Raw genomic sequence first — 19,986 nt, 5'->3', positions numbered from 1 at the left:
TCATTCTTTCATAGGATGCATGCTAATCTATAGGTAATATCATACCCCTTTTTTTCTATTATTATTATTATTATTATTTATGCATGGTATGAACATGGCTATTCTCAACAATTATTCCATCTATAAATACCATTTCAAGACAAAACACTCAACTTATACATTATTATTATTATATTTTTAATTCTTTTGCATTAATTATATTGTCTAACAGTTTTGTAAGTAATAAGGTAGAGGAACAACTTCACTTATTACTATAACAATAAAATACTACCAACTTATAGTTCTCCATTTGGACCACCCCTTATAATAAATATGAAGGGGAAAGAGAGGGTGAGGGTGGTGGTGGCAATGTGGTGTGTGTTGATGGGGTTGGGTGCTACCAAAACTAAAAGACAATACTTTAGTTTACAACCTCATTCATTCATGGTATCCTTGTTCCAACCGATACAGACAATTTTTCCAGACCAGCATTCTCTACCGGTCACCTCCAAAACCGGTAACCCCTCACAACTGCTCCATCTCACTCTTCTCATCATTTCTTACACGCTTTTAATTTTAGTTAATCAGTTGGTCGAGTAGTCAGTTCACTCGTTCGCTTAAATAAGTATCGGAGTTGAATTTTGCCTTGACCAATGATAGGCTCTTAAATAAAGTTCAAATTCGCGACGGATTAGTCTATGACCTGAACGAAAAAAATTAATTATCTATTTATTATATTTTATCTATAACAATATATAATGGCAAAATCTATTTTGGTGTCCAATTTTTTTCCCAATTGTACCCTTTCTAATAATCTACATTAATGTCAGTTATTCTACGTTAAAAAACTTCCACTACTTCATCTCTCTCTTATCATATACATTCACGTTCTCTCTTATCTCATTAATTCACATTCACAGAACCTCTATCATTATCTCTTACCTCCCTTACTATCTATCATCTCATATTACTATCATCTCATATTACCTTTACTGCATAATAAAAAAAACATTTTTTTATCCATCTTCTTTTGCATCCTTCTCATTTCACTTAAATATACCGTAAAATTTAATATAATTTGTCTGAAAAAAGTTAAGTAATTTTTTTATCTTATAATCATTTTATATTTTGAGATTCAAAATTTTGTATTTTATTTTTATTCAAGGTTTATTTTTATGTTTTATTTTAGTTTTATTAATAAAAAAATATTAATATTAGTTTTAATATTTAACCTTTAAGATAAATAAAAAGACGAGACTTTTTTTATAAATTAGATGATTGAAAAACTATTTATTATAAAAAAAAAGTTAAGTCTGTTTCTTGATTATAGAAATATATATAATTCACTCTTGGATTTAATCAAAATAAATATATGTTTATTTAATTTTTTAAATTTTACATCAATTATTAAAATCATGATGATATAATAGATGTATTCCAATAAAAAAAAGTGAAAATAATTTCATAACTATTTTTTTTTTGAATGAAACATGACTTAATAACTATAAAGTTTAATCTAAACAACTATAGATAAGTAAAATAAGTAATAAAAAACGGACATAAAATTTAACGTTTTTGTTATTTAGTACAAAAATAAATATAATAAAATAAATCACTATTCTCATACATAATGACATAAAATTTAACATTAATCTTCTCTAGAGCCATCTATTTTTTTAGTTTTTATCCTTATTTTTGTACTTTATTTTAATTTTATTAAACCAAAAAGTACTAATGTCATTTAATTTTAATTTTCAACTTTTATCATAAATGAAAATATGTGACTTTGTATGCATTAGATAATAAAAAAAATACTCATAATAAAAAAAAGTTAAATTTATTCATTCGTTACATTTATAGGAGTGTAGATGATTCACATAAGAGTTAAAAAATAATTTTTTGAATTTTATTTTTAAATTAGTATTCACTTTTGAGTGTAATAATTATGAACTAATATATGATGGTAACTAACTGCGATTGAAGAGAAGATAGAAAGAGAATAAAAAACAGAAGAAGAAAAAGAGAGCAAGCTAATATAAGAATGGTTGTGAGACATATGTAGATAGATAAGGGTAAGAAAAAAGAATAATGAAATTAAAAATTAAAAATTCTAAAAAAATAATAAAACTAAAGATAATTTAAAATGTTGAATATAAAATTATAAGAAATAAAATTTTTTTAGCTATTAAAATTATGCGAAAGAAAAAGTAATTTAAATATAAATTTTTATAAATTTATAATTGAGAAATGAATAAATTTAGAAATATTTATAAATTTATATCTTTATTGTTATATATAGTAACAACGTAATAATTTTAGTATTATATCTAAATTAATTTAAATCTAATTATTCTATATATTAAAAAAATTAAATAACTTATAAATTTTTTTTATTTTATTATTTTATACAAAACTTTTGAATGCTCGATATCTTAATTTTTTTTTAAAATGATAAAATATGACTTAACAAATAAGTATGAAAAATAAGTATTTAACTATTTATATAATAGTTATAGATCTAGATATCTAAATTAAAGAAGAAAATAATTCTTTTAACAAATCTTTAACAACTCAAAAGTTAACACAATGGATATGTATGAATCGAAGTGATAAATAAAAATGAGAGCTGCGATAATGGTATGGTGATAAATGATTGCGATTGGGGTTAATAGAAGAAGAAAATAAGGAAGGACAATAAAACAAGGCAACATAATAGTGACTATGAGACAATAATAATTATACATGTAAAAAAATAATAACAGAAAATAATAGTGTATAGTATGATGAGATGATATAATCAAAATAAAAATTAATAATTTTAAAATAATAATAAAATTTAAGATAATTAACGATGTTTAATATAAGATTAGATAAATAATTTTTTATCTATTAGAATTGTGTATCTTCTAAAAGAGTGTTTTGAATATGAATTATAAATTTATAAATTTATTCTAAATTAAATAGAATTGAGAAAATAATTAAATTTAATATATAAATAACTAATTTATAAATAATATTAGTAAATCTTTATCTTAATTTTGTTACACATAATAATAACATAATTTTTTAATTTTTTAATTTAAACTTATTTATTTTATACTTTCTACATATATTAAATAATTTAAAATATTTTATTTTTTATAATTTATTTTTTAATTATTGATATTAAATTTATAATTTTAAAAATTAAAATATAAAAATATTTTTTTAACTCAATAGAAAAGCGGCTGAATAGGCACGGCAGTGCCTGTTGGGATGCTAATATCAATAATTTAGATTTAAAAGTTATACTATAGAGTTTGGGATTTAGATTTAAACTTTAGTAGGTTTTATTTTTTATTTTTTTAATCTTTAATAAGTTAATTTTTAAAAAATATTGTGCTTTTCATGTTTTTTTCAAGACACGATAGTATTTGTCGTTGCGTAAATACAATCACAATTAATGAACTTTTATTCGGTGTTTATTTGAAAAATATAAAGATATCAAAATTCTATTTGATAAGAGATAATAGGTTTTTTTTTAAATCTTTCTATTTCTGTATTTATATTATTTACTAATGATTTAACACATAAAATATGAAATATTCATAACCATAAAAACAATCTAAAAGACAAACATTTTTTTAAGAGTATAGTTAATATCTTACTTACCCTTATTCTAATGTTATATTTTTTTTAATCTTAATACTATAGGAACTATATAGTAGTACATATTATTGTGAAGGAATAATATAGATTTTAATGAATGCATTAAATGAATGAACACACAAACCAACTTAAGTATTTGGTCTCTTCTACTTGATATTTATTTGAAGACACATGTGGTTATAGAATCACCTTATTATAGTTTCTCTACTCCTATCTATAAAATATAAACATATTCATCACATGCATTAGATTAGATTCTTTCACCGCACGAGGCAATGACAAGTGCTCAAGGACCAATCAGATGCTGCCAAATAACTTTTCTACATTTTCATTACAATAAAATTAAAATGAATTTAATCAAGTTGGGTTGATATAATGGATAACTCATTAGTCTGCTTAAGTGAGTGTTGGGGATTTAAATCCTGCCTTTACATGCAGCAAATCCTTAAAAGGAGCTCAAATTCGCGATGAATTAGTTCTTAACCTATCGAATTAATAATACTATTGAAAATTAAAAAAAAAAGAAAAACCTAAAATAGCCTCTGACAATTACCTCGAAAGACAACGAGACCCTTGACAAAAAAAACCCAACTCGGCCCCTGACAATTGCCTCGAAAGGACAACGAGGCCTCTGTGCCAAAAAAAAGTCAATGTTATTTTTTTTTTTTGCACAAGAACTAATCAGTCAAAAAAAAATCAAAAACCGGATTAGGTGTTTTTTTTTTTGGACCTCGTTGTCCTTTCGAGGTCAAAGACCGGATGGAATATTCACTCTAAAAAAAATTAAAATGAGTTTCCCTTTCTATGTAAATATACATCAAAGGGATTTGTTGTAGTGGAAGCTAAGCTTCAATAAATGTATGATTTTTGCTTTGACAACTTCCTTCATAATGAAAATCAGAAGAATAGAAACAGTTTGATTTCTTTTTTATTTTAATGAAGGCTAGAAATGGCAACTAGCATCACACTATGATTAAGATATATGATTATATGACTTGTTTATTCTTTTTATTTGTTATTGTGTTTCTTTTTTATATTGGGAAATTCTCTATGTTGCTGTTGAAGAAAGCTCATGATTAATCATGGTATTGCAATTATAGGATTTGTTAATTTAAAAGTTTATTTTCTCATTTATTCGAAAAAAGGACAAAAGTTGAGATCTAGTTCGAACATAAATTAAAATAAAGTAATATTACTTTTTTTATACTAATAGTGCATCTGTGAATATTTAAAAATTAAATTTATTTTCATAATTTTTATTTATATAATTGTTTTTAATTATATTTAGATACTATGGTTAAGAAGTAGTTTTAATAAAATCTATTGCGTTTGAACTTTGAAATGTATGAAAAAAAAATGTATAATGGGTTATTGAGTTACAAAATGAACATCTCTCATACTATCTAAAAGTTTAAATTAATTTTGGGGTTCATTAAAGATCCAACTCTTGACCTTTCAGATCTAGTATTCTAATACCATATCATGATACCACTCATCCCAAAAGCTTCAACTGATGGGAAAATGTAACATTAATGGTTATATCTCTAATACTCCATAAACCTCCATTGTAGTCATACTTTCTCTAATACAAGTATTTCATTGGCTTCTCATACTTTCCCATTTTTAAATTGTATAATTACAAACATAAATATGAAATTATTGTTTACATTACTTAAGATTTGATATTTGAAATCAAAATTAATAAAATAAGGTTAAACTACACAGTTAGTCTCTGTATTTTTAATAAAATTATAATTTAGTCCTTATACTTTAAATATTTATAATTGGATCTCTAAACCAAATATAATTTTGTATTTAGATCTTCATTAATATTTAACATTTCAAAAAATATTAAAGTGTATTTTTACTATAACATCTTTGTTCTGAAACTACTCTAAAATTTAGGTTCATAACAAAAACTTCCATCTGATTTAAAAATAATGTTAACATTTATTGGCTTAAGTTATAGTGTTAACTCACATGATCTAATTTGAAAATATGCGAAAAAATATTCTATTAATTCTAATATTTTTTAATAGACTTAATTATAAAATTATATTTAATTTAAGGGTTTAATTAAAAAATTTTAAAATGTAGAAACGAAATTATAATTTTATTAAAAATGTAGAAACTAATTATATAATTTAATCATAAAATAATTACAATTTATAAATAAATAATTTTTAACATAAATATTCTTCGTCTAAAATTTTTCTGACATAACCACAAAATTTATCAAAAGACTAATTTATCCACTCCTAAAATATTACCATTAAGGATGGAAAAATTAGCTAGGACTGAGAGTTTATACTTACTATCAAAATTTGTATTAACTACAATCAAAAGCTAATACAAACCTATTGAAAATCATCATTATTAAGAGCATTATCCCAAATGCATAACTCTTCATTTCGAACAAATATAGCAATTATGTGAACACTCTTATTATTACTAAGGATCATACATAAATTCAAAACTAGCAAAAGAGGGTACAATTCAAAGGATGTTTATTATGTGGTTAGAAGCATATGATTGTTTAGTTGTCTAAGATATTTTTAACTCGATAAATTAAAGACTAATTTATATTTAAGTTTAAATTTATTATTAGCCAATAAATTGCTACATGTATAAGATAAAATTTGAACCCCGAAAATTTGAACACTTGCTTAAACATGATTGTACCTCTTTTTGTTAAGCATCTCCATACAATAATTGAATTTGCATTGAAGATGACATTTACTAGTCAAACCCTAGTAACATGCTTGTTCAAAACCAGCAAAAGTAGGGTTTATTTTACCCAACCTTCTCTTAGTTTGGACCATTTTTATGTAAACACTTGATTGCTATAGCTTGTGTCTCCATCTTGAGTTAAAGCTTTGTACTCAACTTTCTTTGATATGGCTGACCAAGCCACATAACAAGCATTGCTAACTTGTTCCTCCTATTCCTATTTTGGTGTCTTCGTATCATATCTCATAAATTCTTTTAGAATAAGTATTAAAAAAAATAAATTTAATTCGTTACATTTGTCAAATCTTTATTATAAAATTAGTTTTTTAATTTTCATTTTAAAAATATTTAGGTTTAAAATTTAAGAATTACGATTTAGTGTAAAGAATAATTTTAAAAAATTTGTTGATATTAACTGAATTTTTTTCTAATGAAAATTTTTATTTTAACTCAAGATTCCGAATCCTTAATATCCACGGAATTTGAGAATCTTTGTAAGAATTTCTTACATTTGAAAACAAAATATTATTTAATTTTCTTAAATATGTTATAAATCTTATGATTGAGAAATGGTTCACGGGAAGTACTTTCCTTTTCTGGTGGAGTCCCATACACATAATGTTGTATTGTACAGTACTCAAAATAAAAACAAATAGTCCCTAGTAATGTCAATTAAAATTAATTTTGTTTAAAATAGTGGAGTCATAAGACATGAAGGGTGTATACGAAGCTACCTAAGGAGATATTAGTATTTTTATTTTTTAAATAAAAAAAAAGTTAGAGAATACTTGTGATAGTTCAAGTCACGATGTACTTTTAAATTCAATACATATTTAGATGCACCAACAATTACTATTTTCTTACGGTAGCCTAGCATATTATTTATTAATAAGAAAATTCAAATTTAAATATAAGTTATAATAATAAGGCTAGAGAAACATGCAAACTCTATTGGCAAAATGGCAATAATTAGTTATTTTAAGACCATAAATAATGGAGGATGCTCCTATAAAGATGCATAAAACGTTTTTTTTGTAAAGACATTTATACGTCGTATTATTATTAGATGTATTAATGAATCGGTTATTTTTGAATTTTTTAATAAATTAAAATAAAATCGATTTTTTTATAACAATAATAATAAATCTAATTGTTATCAGATCTGGTCGAACCGACCAATTTACATAGTCCACTGGATTATGTTTTTTTTTAAACAAAAATCAGGGATATATTTGTCTTTTTATCAAAAAATTTAAATATGATTCGGTTTAGATTGTGTAAATCGATTGGATCAAATCGGGTCTAATAATTATAATGCGGACAATCGGGTTTATTATTGTTGCTATAATAATCTTATTTTGTTCTAGTTTATTAAAAAATAAATTATTAACCAATTTAATAAAGATGTCCAATAATATCGTGACACGTATAAATGTTTAAAAAAAAATATTTTTAGTGTCTTTGTCGAAGTAGTCACCATAAATAATTACTATTTCAAATTTACAACATTCCAATAAACATCGTTTTAATATTTATAAAAAAATAATTTTGAAGTAGGCATCATCATTTCAAACTTTTTGGATTTTCCAAATTATTCTTGTAACTACATCAATGTTTATCAACTTGATGTAACTAAAAAAAGTATTTACATTGAACTATTAGTAATTATAGGTATATTCATTAATCACCATTTTAATTAAGCAATATATTTTACTAAAGCCTAGATTCCCTTATGTTTGTAGTGGTACTAATTCTATTTCTTAACAATCTTTAAGAAAGAAATTAAATCTTGGAAAGAAAAATTGATTTAGGTACCTATTCATAAGTTGACTCAAGACATCCTCTTCCTCTATAGCATTTATTGATCATACCCTAAATTGGGTTATCTTTCATCATAAGTTACATATTTAAAAAAATGATATAAGAAAAAAGAAAGAGAGAAAAAGCATATATTGGATAATACTGTAGAATTAGATGGTTCATAGTTGCTCATGTGCACAGCAGGAGGCAATCACGGATTAGAAAGGTAGCCCCATACATTATCTCACTTTTTTTTTTTATCAATTTTTTTGCCCATAATTCTACAGATTTAAGGGGAAAAATAATAGTTTTTATTATTTCAAAACATCCACAACTTACAAACTTCGATCTTTTTCTTTCTCTCTAACGCATAAATAAAAGTTTAGAAACATGATTAAAAATATTATTTATACACCAAAATTAGCCACTAAAATTAGTCACTAATGTATTTATATATAAATATATGTGCGATTTAATTTATTTTTAATGTGTATTTGTATTTTAACATGTATTTTATATTGGTGGCTGATTTTGATAGTTGATTTTGATGTACACGTAGTATAGTCCAACATTATATATACACTAAAAAGGGTAAAGTATTATTTTGATTCCAACTTTTGGTCGAATCTTAATTTGGTCCATAATGTTTTAAACGTCATATTTCAGTTCCAAACATTTTTCAAACGTCTTATTTCAATCTCAAAAATTTTGTAAGTGGGTTTAATATTGTCCCACCATTAAATTTGACCTAAATAATTCTCATATTTAAGAGCTAATAACATTTGATTTTAGTATGTAAGTAAAATCGATCTACCAATAATTACTAATATAAAAATTTTTTCTTTGATCTTGAAGTGTTAATAATTGATTGTCAGGATTTGGAGTTTTGTATAAAAAAAATTGAGAAAAAAAAGTGTTACAATAAAGTTTTTATTATGTTTTTCTAACAAAATATGACTTAACTAATATCATTATTAAAGTTTATGTCACTTATTATATTAATTATTAGTGTCAAATTTATTGGTAAGACAACATTAAACCTATTTAAAATCTTTTAGGATAGAAATAAGATGTTTAAAATGTTAAAGATTAAATTAAAATGTGTCCCAAATATTGAAAACTAGAATAATATTTTATCCTATTAAAAATTAGTCTAAAAATAATTATTATGTATTTGTGATATATATATATATATATATATATATATATATATTAGTTTATATCTTTTTATTTAAATAATTATTTATTAGAATAATTACTTACAATAAATAAATAATTAAATTTATTTAAAATAATAAAATAATGATTTTAATAAAGTATCAAATATATATTTTAAAAAAAACACATTTTCCCTCCTTCCTTTATAATTCTTAATATTTGAAAACCTTATTTATGGGTTTAGGTAACATTCATAATTTACGGCTCTAACTCTGTAACAATGAGTGACGTGGCAAATTCTCATTGGTCTGTCACATGACCAGACTCAAACTCGACTATAGAGGACCCCAATCCTTTCCCTCAATTTCTCTCTCTCTCTCTCTCTCTCTCTCTCTCTCTCTCACTAACCAAAACACACAAACACATACTGAAGACACCAGAAGTAGGTGAAAAGCAAAGAACCCTCTTTCTCTCTTCAGATTTTCTCACATTACCACCACAAACCGCTGTTTTTCCCCTTCCAACCTAATCCGATCGGAAAGTGCGAGAAAATCTCCGAGAAAGTGACATAAAAATCTCACACCCCAGAAAGAGGAAATTAAGAAAAATACCAACTTTCCCTGTTGGGATTTTCCCATGAGGGTGAAATGAAATCAAGTCTTGATTTTTGAAGTAAAGGGTTGAATCTGGTGCCCCCTTTTGATCCTAAGCTCTGAAAGTTTGCGGCTTTGTGTTCAGATCTCCGTGATTCAAGTGACGTTGGAGCTAAGTGTTGGATCTCCTTGATGGGTTGACTGAATGGTGGAGCTGGGGCTTTTGGTTTTGGATTTTTTGGGGTTTGGAATGTTGAGGAAAAGTTTCAATTTTTGATTCTGGGTTTTGGTGGTGGTGGTGGTGATTGAGCTTTGAGGTCAGTGGCAATGGTGGTTCTTAAGTGATAGTGTTGTGTTTGTGTGTGTGTTGGAGAAAATGTCTGCTTCTTTAGCTGCTTTTGAGAGGCCTAGACATGGAGCTTCCAATACGGTATGTTTTATTATTTCATATTCTGTTTTCATCTTTGATAGAATCAAATAGCCCATAAATATATAAGAAATGTTACTGTTTAAGTAATTTTGAGCTAATGCAGAAATGATTTGATGGAAATTTGAGCTCGAGGAGGAAGTTTTAGTTTTTAAAGTAGTTGATTTATTGGTTGAGGTGTGAGAGATTTGGTTTGCTGTGTGTCTCCTTGAAAATATTGCCAAAAGAGTGAAAATAGCATTTGGAATTGGTGGTTTAGTATTCTTAGTTAAGTGTTGGTTTTCATGATGCATTGCAATTTTCTCTAGTGTATTTAGCTAATTAGCTTATTCTAGTAAGTATTGAGAATTTAGGACAGGGGCACTAATGAACTAGCTGAATCTAGGTGTCATTTACCATATATGTTTATATTTTAGTTTCCTTAATAGTTTAGGACCATTTCTTGTTTAACATAATCATAAACATGATCATAATAAAATAGTCAACAGTTATGATTTTATGCTGATAATGGCTGGCATGCCGGAGGTTGTGATTTGCACCTGACGATTTGATTATCATAAAATGAGAATGGTATCTGTTCAAATATGTTAGAGTTATAGATGTCATTCAAAAGAAATAGCTGCTTTTAATATAGAAGATTTGGAGGATGAGAGTATAGATCAAACTGATTGAGTAGTCGCTATTCATAAATTGAATGCATTAAACAATTGAGTATGCTAAATAAAACCACCAATACACTCATATACTGATCTGCATTGTCCATGCTGATTTTTTTTTCTTATTCTTTTTCTTTCTTGTGTTAAGTTGCACCAAAATGCATGTGTTCGAGTTAACATGTGTGCCTCCAAAAGATCATGCTCTACATATTCCTTTTAAATTGAAGAAAACAAAACCAGAATTTCTAGGTAGTTGGACCCTGGCAAAACTTAGATTTTCCGGAAGTACAAAAGATTTATATCCATCCATATATCCCAAATGGTGGGACAATGCAAAACAGCTGAATACTTGTCTCAGAGCCAAAAAATGCCGAAATTTTTAGTTGGAAAGAAATGGGAAGACCAGTTGTGCCAGTTTAAAATTCTACAAGTCATTGACGCAGTCTAAAGGCCATAGAGCTTGTCATCTAGTTTCTTATTATAGGTTGTTGTTATCTTCGAAGAAGCTATATTGTTCTTGAATAATGATAACCTGTGTTTTCTGGCGCATATGTACTTCATTTCTAGCTTGTATTTCTAATACAATTGCTCAATTTGAAAGTAGATATCATGAGAAGTTATCGAATGGCTCCTAACACATCTTGCTATTTGGCAGGTTTTCAAAAGTGGCCCACTTTTCATATCTTCGAAAGGTAAGTATTTGTATTTTTTTCTTTCTTTCCTTCCCAAGTATGCTTTCTTTTCCTCCTTACCTCTTTTGTTCTCGCTTGATTTTTTTCCTCCTTTCTTTCGGATATGGTTGTTGATATTTTCATATCCAAATAAGTTAATGATACGGGAATTTATCCTTGTTTTCTTGTTTTGAATTTTGTAGGTATAGGCTGGAAGTCTTGGAAGAAGCGGTGGTTTATACTCACGCGCACATCATTGGTTTTCTTCAAAAATGATCCGGTTAGTATCAACTCTCTCCCATTATTTTTTATCATCTTTACTTAAATAATTTTCTCTGTCCTTATATTCCAGTTCTTCAGATGATTGTATTCCCAATTAAGCATATATAGCTGCAGAACTGTCAATATATCGTGATCGGTCAATCCTCCTTCCTCCATATACCTTTCTGTTTGAAAATGTGAATATGGACCTGTTTTAGATGATTGTGTAAAACTACACAAATGTTTGCTTATTTGGCACCTTTATAAAATAAAATAAAAAAAAATTGTTGGTTGGTCAATTTCTTTGACTATCTTTACTTTGGTTGGTCATGTAGAGTGCCCTTCCACAGAGAGGTGGTGAAGTAAACCTGACACTGGGAGGAATTGACTTAAACAATTCAGGGAGGTACGTTTCTTACATTTGAATTTTTTTTATTTTTGAATTTTCATCATTCAATGATCATCTTCTAAATTTTGAATTTATATTTCAGTGTTGTTGTTAGAGAAGACAAAAAGCTGCTTACAGTATTATTTCCAGATGGACGTGATGGGCGAGCATTCACCCTGAAGGTGATACACTTACTACTGCAATCTTGAGTGGGTGGAGTTCAGTTATTACTTATTAGTTATTAGATGTTGCATCGTTTAAGTTATCTTATTGTTTTTCTCCAATATCAGGCTGAGACATCGGAAGACTTGTTTGAATGGAAGACAGCTCTTGAACAAGCCCTTGCACAAGCGCCAAGTGCTGCTCTTGTTATGGGACACAATGGGATTTTTCGGAGTGATGCGAGTGATTCCATTGAAGGGTCTTTCCATCAATGTATATACTCATTGTTCTTTGCATCCTCTAACCATTTTTTCTGAAAAATTATATTAACTTATTTTAGTTGTATGTTGATTTTGCAATTTTGGGTTGTTTCTGCAAGCTTCTGAACCTTCCCCTTCCCCTTCATCATTAGAAATATTCTATTCTTGTTCTGATAGAAAGTTTCTGCCATCCTCATTTGTCTATATTCTTTGCACTGCTTCTAGGGAGGGACAAGCGTCCAGTTAAGTCTTTGGTTGTTGGAAGACCAATTCTTCTAGCACTGGAAGATATTGATGGAGGTCCTTCTTTCCTTGAAAAAGCTCTTCGGTTTCTAGAGAAGTACGGTATGTTAGATCTTCAAACAAGTATCTAGTGCAACCAGATTTCATTTCAGTTTTCATCGTCCTTGTCTCAAATATTTGGATTTAGATGTTTAGTTTTGTTTCCTTAGTTAAATTGATATTCTATGATTCATATATATTGCAAAGCCATGTTGGGAAATGGAAATGCACTTAACTGTACATTGGGAAAGAGAAAAAATGTGAACTAAACGAATCATTTGTGCAGGAACTAAAGTTGAAGGAATTCTAAGGCAGTCTGCAGATGTCGAAGAGGTTGATAGGAGAGTTCAAGAATATGAGCAAGGTAAGATGGAACCATTAATATGACGGTTGATAGTATTCAATGCTTTTGCTATGACACATGAAACTAAGGACTTATTATCTGCAGGCAAGACTGAATTTGGTTCTGAGGAGGATGCCCATGTTGTTGGTGACTGTGTCAAGGTACATAACATTAGTGTCGAATAATTTTTGGTGTTAACAAACTAACAGTGAATAACTCAAAGCCATAAGTCAGTTATGATCCTTTCATCAACTTTAACTTTGAAGGTTAATGACCTTCTGATATGGAAGAAGCTATATTTTCAAGCAGTTATTATAACGATCCTTGATTTTTTAAATGCTCTGTTGGATTATTCATTTGATTAACCGTCTTACATTGGCATGTTCACAGCATGTTCTAAGAGAGCTGCCCTCATCTCCAGTTCCAGCTTCATGTTGTACTGCGTTGTTGGAGGCTTATAGTAAGTTTAGCTGTGTCCTTTCTTGATAACCATATGCTTTTAAGAATAGATGGTTTTTTGGAAGTGATTATATGATATAGAACTTCATCTTATGGATACTTTTATTTTGCAAGAAATTGATCGCAAAGAAGCTAGGATTAATGCAATGCGCTGTGCTATAGTGGAGACCTTTCCAGAGCCAAATCGACGTTTGTTACAAAGGTCCCCTCCCTCACGCAGATATAGTAAATATTGACCTCATCTTTTGACCTGATTAACATGAGAAAATTTACACATTTGCAGAATTCTGAAGATGATGCACACAGTTGCTTCCCATTCTCAAGAGAATCGGATGACACCGTCTGCTGTTGCTGCTTGCATGGCTCCCTTACTCTTGCGGCCTCTGCTAGCAGGAGAATGTGAATTGGAGGATGAATTTGATGTTAGTGGTGATAGCTCAGCTCAGCTTCTTGCTGCCGCTAATGCTGCGAATAATGCTCAAGCAATTATTACTACTTTGCTGGAGGAGTTTGAGAGTATATTTGATGTGAGAGACTTTCTTCTTTGATTAGTTGTGACTTAAAGTCCTTTGCTGCATTTATGTTAGTTGAGTCTGATGTATCCTGTTTTCTTTTGTTGTTTCAGGAAGAAAATATTCAGAGATGTTCAATTTCAGCAGATTCTCGGGTTGAGAACAGTGGGACTGAAGATTCAACCGATGATGAAAATATAGATGTGAAAGAAAATGGATACCATGATGCAGAGAATGAAGTTGATCAAGAGACAGAAGATGATGCCGATCGTGTACACAGTGGAAAATTGAGTGAAAGTAGTGGTTATGCTGGCAGTGATCTTTACGATTACAAGGTATGTCATGCAACTTCTATATGCTCCCCTCATCAATTGTCATTTACCGATAATGTTTTAGCTTAAACAAAAAATATTCTACAATAATTCAATTTCTACTCTCTGTTCATATACAAATCTCAAATTTCTATGTAGGAATATCTACAGAGAACTCATAAATATATAGAATGCTACACGTCCATAATTCTGCCGAGCTAGATTCAATAAGCAATTTGTTCATAATATTTGTGGTTAAATGTCACCCATCTTTTTCATTCATTTTTGTTTCCCAAACACAATTTGTGCCTATGCAGGCATTTGGAGGTGATGATTCTGATGTTGGATCCTCCAATGGCCATACCAAGACTGTCACTACTAATCATAATGCTGATCCTGATCCTCAAACTCCTCAACTGTCTGAGGATCAAAACAAGCAAAGAAAGAGCAATGAGAACTCAGTTGATGAGAAGGACGCTCCAAATTTGTTACCTCCCACTGAATCCTATCGTTCTATGGGTGAGATTTTATCTTCTATGGACCCCGCCAACCATTTACCCGTGCCTCAGATAGAAACAGGTTCTGCAAAGCAGACGGGTAAAGCTGGTAGCAGTAGTTTCAGTTCCAAACGGTCATCATTCTGGGGAAGGAGTAACGTGAGTATTTATTTTTTGGTCATACCTAAATTGTTTTTCTACTTAAAAATGCATGGTATGATCCTTTTATGTAAGATGTACTAATCCGAAGGAGTGGACTGACTTAGTTTTCACGATGCGTGGGAAAATTGAGATGTCCCAGTCACCTTTTATGCAGCAGAGTCAATATTTATCATCTGATAATTCATTCTGATTTATGCAGGCAAGGAAGACACCGTCAGTGGAATCTGTTGATTCTTCTGGAGAAGAGGAGTAAGATATTTAGCTTTGTACTTACTTTTTCGTCGTTGTTGAATGTGTCATTGCATTGATATTCTGTATATGGTCCATAGTTGCTCTGGGATCATCGGTCTTATATATAATGATTCGGCTTTAATATTTTTTTCCATCGTTTGCTCTTGAAAATAAACATTGAATTATTTTTATTTGTGTAGGCTTGCTATTCAAAGGCTTGAGATTGCAAAAAGTGATTTGCAGCACAGAATTGCAAAGGAGGTAGGTTTTTTTTGGTAGCTCATTTTGTGCAGTATTTTATAGTTGTTTTTATCTTAATGGAGTTGTTCTTTCATTTCAGGCTAGAGGCAATGCTATTTTACAAGCAAGCTTAGAAAGAAGGAAGCAAGCTCTGCACGAGCGGCGATTGGCACTTGAACAAGATGTAATCATTTATTTTTCAATATATGGTCTTATTTACCGATATTTCTTTCTTTCGTATTTATTTTCTTTTGATTTTGTTTGCTAGTTCTATTCTTATCTTCCTTAACCATCATATCATGCATTGACATTACCACATTATACTTATTTTTTGACATTAATGAAGTCTGCATGATATTTATTATTAAGGTTTCAAGATTGCAAGAACAATTGCAAGCTGAGAGGGATCTTAGAGCGGCATTGGAAGTTGGATTGAGTATGTCTTCAGGACAGTTTTCCAGTTCACGCGGCATGGATTCCAAGGTTCTTTCATTTCTAGCAATACTTGATATTCTTTTTCCATTCTGATCTCTTTCCCTATATACACAATCTTACAAAATCGACTTATGCGAAGACAAAGGCCGAGCTGGAGGAGATTGCACTTGCTGAAGCTGATGTTGCCAGGTTGAAGCAGAAAGTTGCGGAACTTCACCATCAACTTAACCAGCAGCGACAGCATCACTATGGTTCACTTACTGATGTGGGTGATCGATACCAACATGCCCAAAACCATCCTCAGCAGTAAGTATGCCCAAGCAATGCTGAAACCAAGTTCTAAATCGCGATTCTTTAATTTACAAGGACCTGCTTTTTGTTTCAAAACTGGGATCTCGAGTTGAATACCCTATGTAACTTGATCTGATTTATGCAGGAGATTTCTTCAGCAAGATTTTGATTCAACTCTTGCCTTTTGTAATCATGAAAGGAAACAAAGGACCGAGGTAATTTTCATTCGTGAAAACTTGTTCCGCCCACCATTAACCTCCTAGTTCGAGCGCCGCCATTTTCTCACTTGAAGGCCAATCTTTTCTTTTGTATGTTTTATTTATTATGATAAAATCTGGCCATTGTTATGGATTTATGGTTTTCATAGCTTAAAATAACATGGCTATGCATTTTTTCTTCCATTTTCCTCAGGAGGGCTTGTTGGGCACAGATTGGAGAAATCTCAAAGGACAAGTATTGGCAGCCGGTAATGGCAGTCGACAACCTACTCGAAAGCAATTTATGGACTCAAGTCCTAGTGATTCAAAAAGTACCGAGGCATCGACAAGCATGTCTGTAGATGAGCTTGGTGCCGTTGACTCCGCTGCTATGCCCTCCACCTCAAGGGCTGCAGAGGTAAGAATTTAGTTCTCAAGAATTGTGCCTTGGAAAGTGCCTCTTATTCAAAATTCCATTAACATGTAGAACTATGAAAATTTCTTATCCTATCATCAGCATTTTGCTCCATCTTTTCTGCTTTTACTCTATCGGATGTTTATCGTATTCGTATGCATGTCTCATGTCTGCATCAAATACTGCCACTGCGCATTTGGTTTGTGTTTTCATTTTCTGTTTTTAGAATTTTAGGAAGTAAAAAAGAGAGAACAGTGACAATAAAATTCAGTTTTCTGTTTTTACCTCCTGGTGTTTCTTTTTTCCTTCATAAAATTCTAAAAACAGAAAATACCGAAAACAAAAACAGAAAATAAAAATACAAACCAAACACACTTCTCAAATTTGTGACTGATTTTTTTCCCGCTTAAAATTACCATAGTTTACATATCACATTCATATTGATATTCATTACTCATATTTGTATTTGTGCAACATAGTTTGGAATTAACCTATCAGCACTGATTTCAGGGGACAGAATATGGAAGACATCCATCTGTAGCTTCCTCAACATTAGTAGAGTTAACGACTCGTCTCGATTTTTTCAAGGAAAGACGTTCGCAGCTGATGGAACAGCTTCATAACCTCGATTTGAATTATGGTTCCACCACCACCTCCCAAGATTTCGTCTATAAACCGTCGTCGCCATCATGGAGTTGATTGGCCAAATTGGTGCTTCATAGGATCATATCCATGTGGAAGAGGAATAATTTTGGCTGACATGTTTGTATATCCTTTGACTCATTGCATATAATTGTATCCCTTTTTTATGCTCTATGCACTGTTTTTTCATTCTCAGTTTCTATTTAATTTCTTTTTTAACTTTTTGGCATTTGTTAGTGAAAGGTCATTGGAGTTGAGATGAGAATCTTTCAGTTTTTTCCTCTATTGAGTCTTTTTCTTCTGAATTCCTTTGTTTTCTTTAGGGGAAGGAGTGGAGTTTGTTGTAATTATATCTTAATGTCTATAGTTGGGGAATTTTGTTGGTGAAACAAAACAAATACAATGAAGAAATTTTTACTTCATTTTGTTTTTTTTTTTAATTATTATTTTTAATTTTTTTAGAGAGGGTTATGTTCTAGCTCTATAAGTTATTATTAGGAATATTTGTGATGGAACATAAGAAGCATGGACACTAATACAAGCACACGAATTTTAAGTTTTTACAAGATACGAAGAAATGGTATATATATGAAATATAAAATATTTTTTTAATGAATTGTAATATTTTAATTTTTTATTAATTATATAAAGTATTTAAAATAATTTTCTTCGTTAGTAAATGATAATATATTATTTTTGAATTCATTTTAAGAATATAAGTTAAAAATAATGTTGGACATGACACGTGATGATATTTAGATATGTTTAAGTGTGTTTGGAGAAGTATTTTGTATTTTTTATTAATACATGGATGAATAAGGAAGATATGTGTATGTATTCAAAATATATCTTTAAGAAAGTGTCTGGACTTAATAAATTGGAATTAATTAAGTATACCCTTAAGTTTTTTTTTTTTTTTTTTTTTGTGAGTAAACCCTTAAGATTTTTGATAAATTGAGTGAGTGATTAAAGACTTCTAATGTAGGATATTTGTCTCTTCAAAATATTTTTACATTCATAGTATGTGCAGATTGGATTTAAACAAATTATCATTAAGTCATATTATTATATGGGCAAAAGCCTCTTACCTTTCCAGAGATGTGCCGTCTAGGGGTTTTTACGTGAGGAGTACATACTCCTTCATTTTGTTTTTGCTAAGATTTTTTCTAAAATAAAATTTTTGGTGCGTCTATGTCAAAATTTGATTTTTGTTAATTTCTTTTTTTAATTCTTTTTTTTATTCCCTTCTTTATTCATTTCTTTTAATTTGCCATGAAAGTTCTTTCATGAAATTGTCGCGATTTGGGAAGACCCTGATAGCTTAAAGGGATGTACCAATCTCACTCCTCTCAGATTGTATTTCTATGTGAAACAAAAAACCAATCTCGTCTGGTGGAAAGTAAGTTGAGATCTTATCATTTTACGGATTGGAGGATTGTTAGTTTGACGGGTACAGCTAGTGGATTGGCTTTAGCATGGAAGGAGGGCACAATGGTTAAAATTCTTGCTGAAAAAGAGTTTTTCATAGCTGCCAAGGTATCTGATCATGCTTTGAACTGTTATTGGGGGCTAATTGGGGCACATTTAAATAGCTTGGATGGGATTCGGTCTATCCAATACACAGAACTTTTCTCTTTTGTACAACGTTTCTTTGGAAAAGTTGTAATTATGGGTGATTTTAATGCTATAGTGAGCCTCGATGAGAAGCAAGGAGGGGGGAGGGTTAAAATCAGCTTCATCTACTTCTGAATTTGTGAATTTTATTCATGGTGGTGGATTGAAGGACTTGAGTATGATTGGAAGAAGGTTCACTTGGACTAATAGGCAATGAGGGCAGGACCAGATTAGGGAGCGGCTTGACCGTGCACTTGCAAACGGTGAGTGGATGGATTGTTTTCCATCAGCCTCACTGTCTCAGGTCGCAAAAAACGGTTCAGATCATGCGTCTATCCTCCTTGATACAAATCCGATCATGGAAAAATCTAATTGGAGGTTTAAGTTTCAGGAGAGATGGTGTGGTTTAGAAGAAATTCGGGTAATTATCGCTGAAGTTTGGAAGGAATAGGTGGATGGCTCAACAATGTTTGTTTTGGCTCAAAAATTGAAGCATTGTAGGCACCGTATTGTTCAATGGCAGCAACAAAACAAATCTAATTCGAAGAAGGATATTGGTGAACTCACATGTCAACTTGAAATTCTCAGAGAGGAGGGTATTGCAGGGGGAGAACAAGTTGAA

The 19,986-nt window shown here is 29.8% G+C and overlaps 1 protein-coding gene across 2 annotated transcripts; it reads left to right on the top strand.

Moving 5' to 3' along the window:
* Positions 1 to 9,682: 9,682 nt before the first annotated feature.
* Positions 9,683 to 18,172, top strand: LOC112763670 (rho GTPase-activating protein 7). 2 transcript variants are annotated; one of them, XM_025809280.3, is made up of 22 exons: positions 9,683 to 10,338; positions 11,647 to 11,683; positions 11,866 to 11,942; positions 12,259 to 12,329; positions 12,415 to 12,493; positions 12,602 to 12,746; positions 12,959 to 13,078; positions 13,302 to 13,379; positions 13,464 to 13,519; positions 13,749 to 13,818; positions 13,932 to 14,019; positions 14,101 to 14,344; positions 14,443 to 14,664; positions 14,958 to 15,296; positions 15,499 to 15,548; positions 15,731 to 15,791; positions 15,871 to 15,954; positions 16,140 to 16,253; positions 16,345 to 16,511; positions 16,642 to 16,711; positions 16,908 to 17,111; positions 17,619 to 18,172. In XM_025809280.3, exons 1-22 carry the CDS (start codon positions 10,285 to 10,287, stop codon positions 17,805 to 17,807), a joined length of 2,619 nt encoding a protein of 872 aa, XP_025665065.1. In that variant the 5' UTR covers positions 9,683 to 10,284; the 3' UTR covers positions 17,808 to 18,172. The 2 variants fall into 2 exon arrangements, 1 of the variants encoding a protein (XP_025665065.1); XR_011875540.1 differs by having other exon boundaries at positions 9,685 to 10,338; positions 16,642 to 16,804.
* Positions 18,173 to 19,986: the final 1,814 nt, after the last annotated feature.

Source organism: Arachis hypogaea, chromosome 17 (assembly GCF_003086295.3).
Source record: "Arachis hypogaea cultivar Tifrunner chromosome 17, arahy.Tifrunner.gnm2.J5K5, whole genome shotgun sequence".
Lineage (NCBI taxonomy): Eukaryota > Viridiplantae > Streptophyta > Magnoliopsida > Fabales > Fabaceae > Arachis > Arachis hypogaea.
The sequence above is the reverse complement of the archived record's forward strand: the minus strand, read 5'-3'. Positions and strand labels throughout refer to the sequence as shown.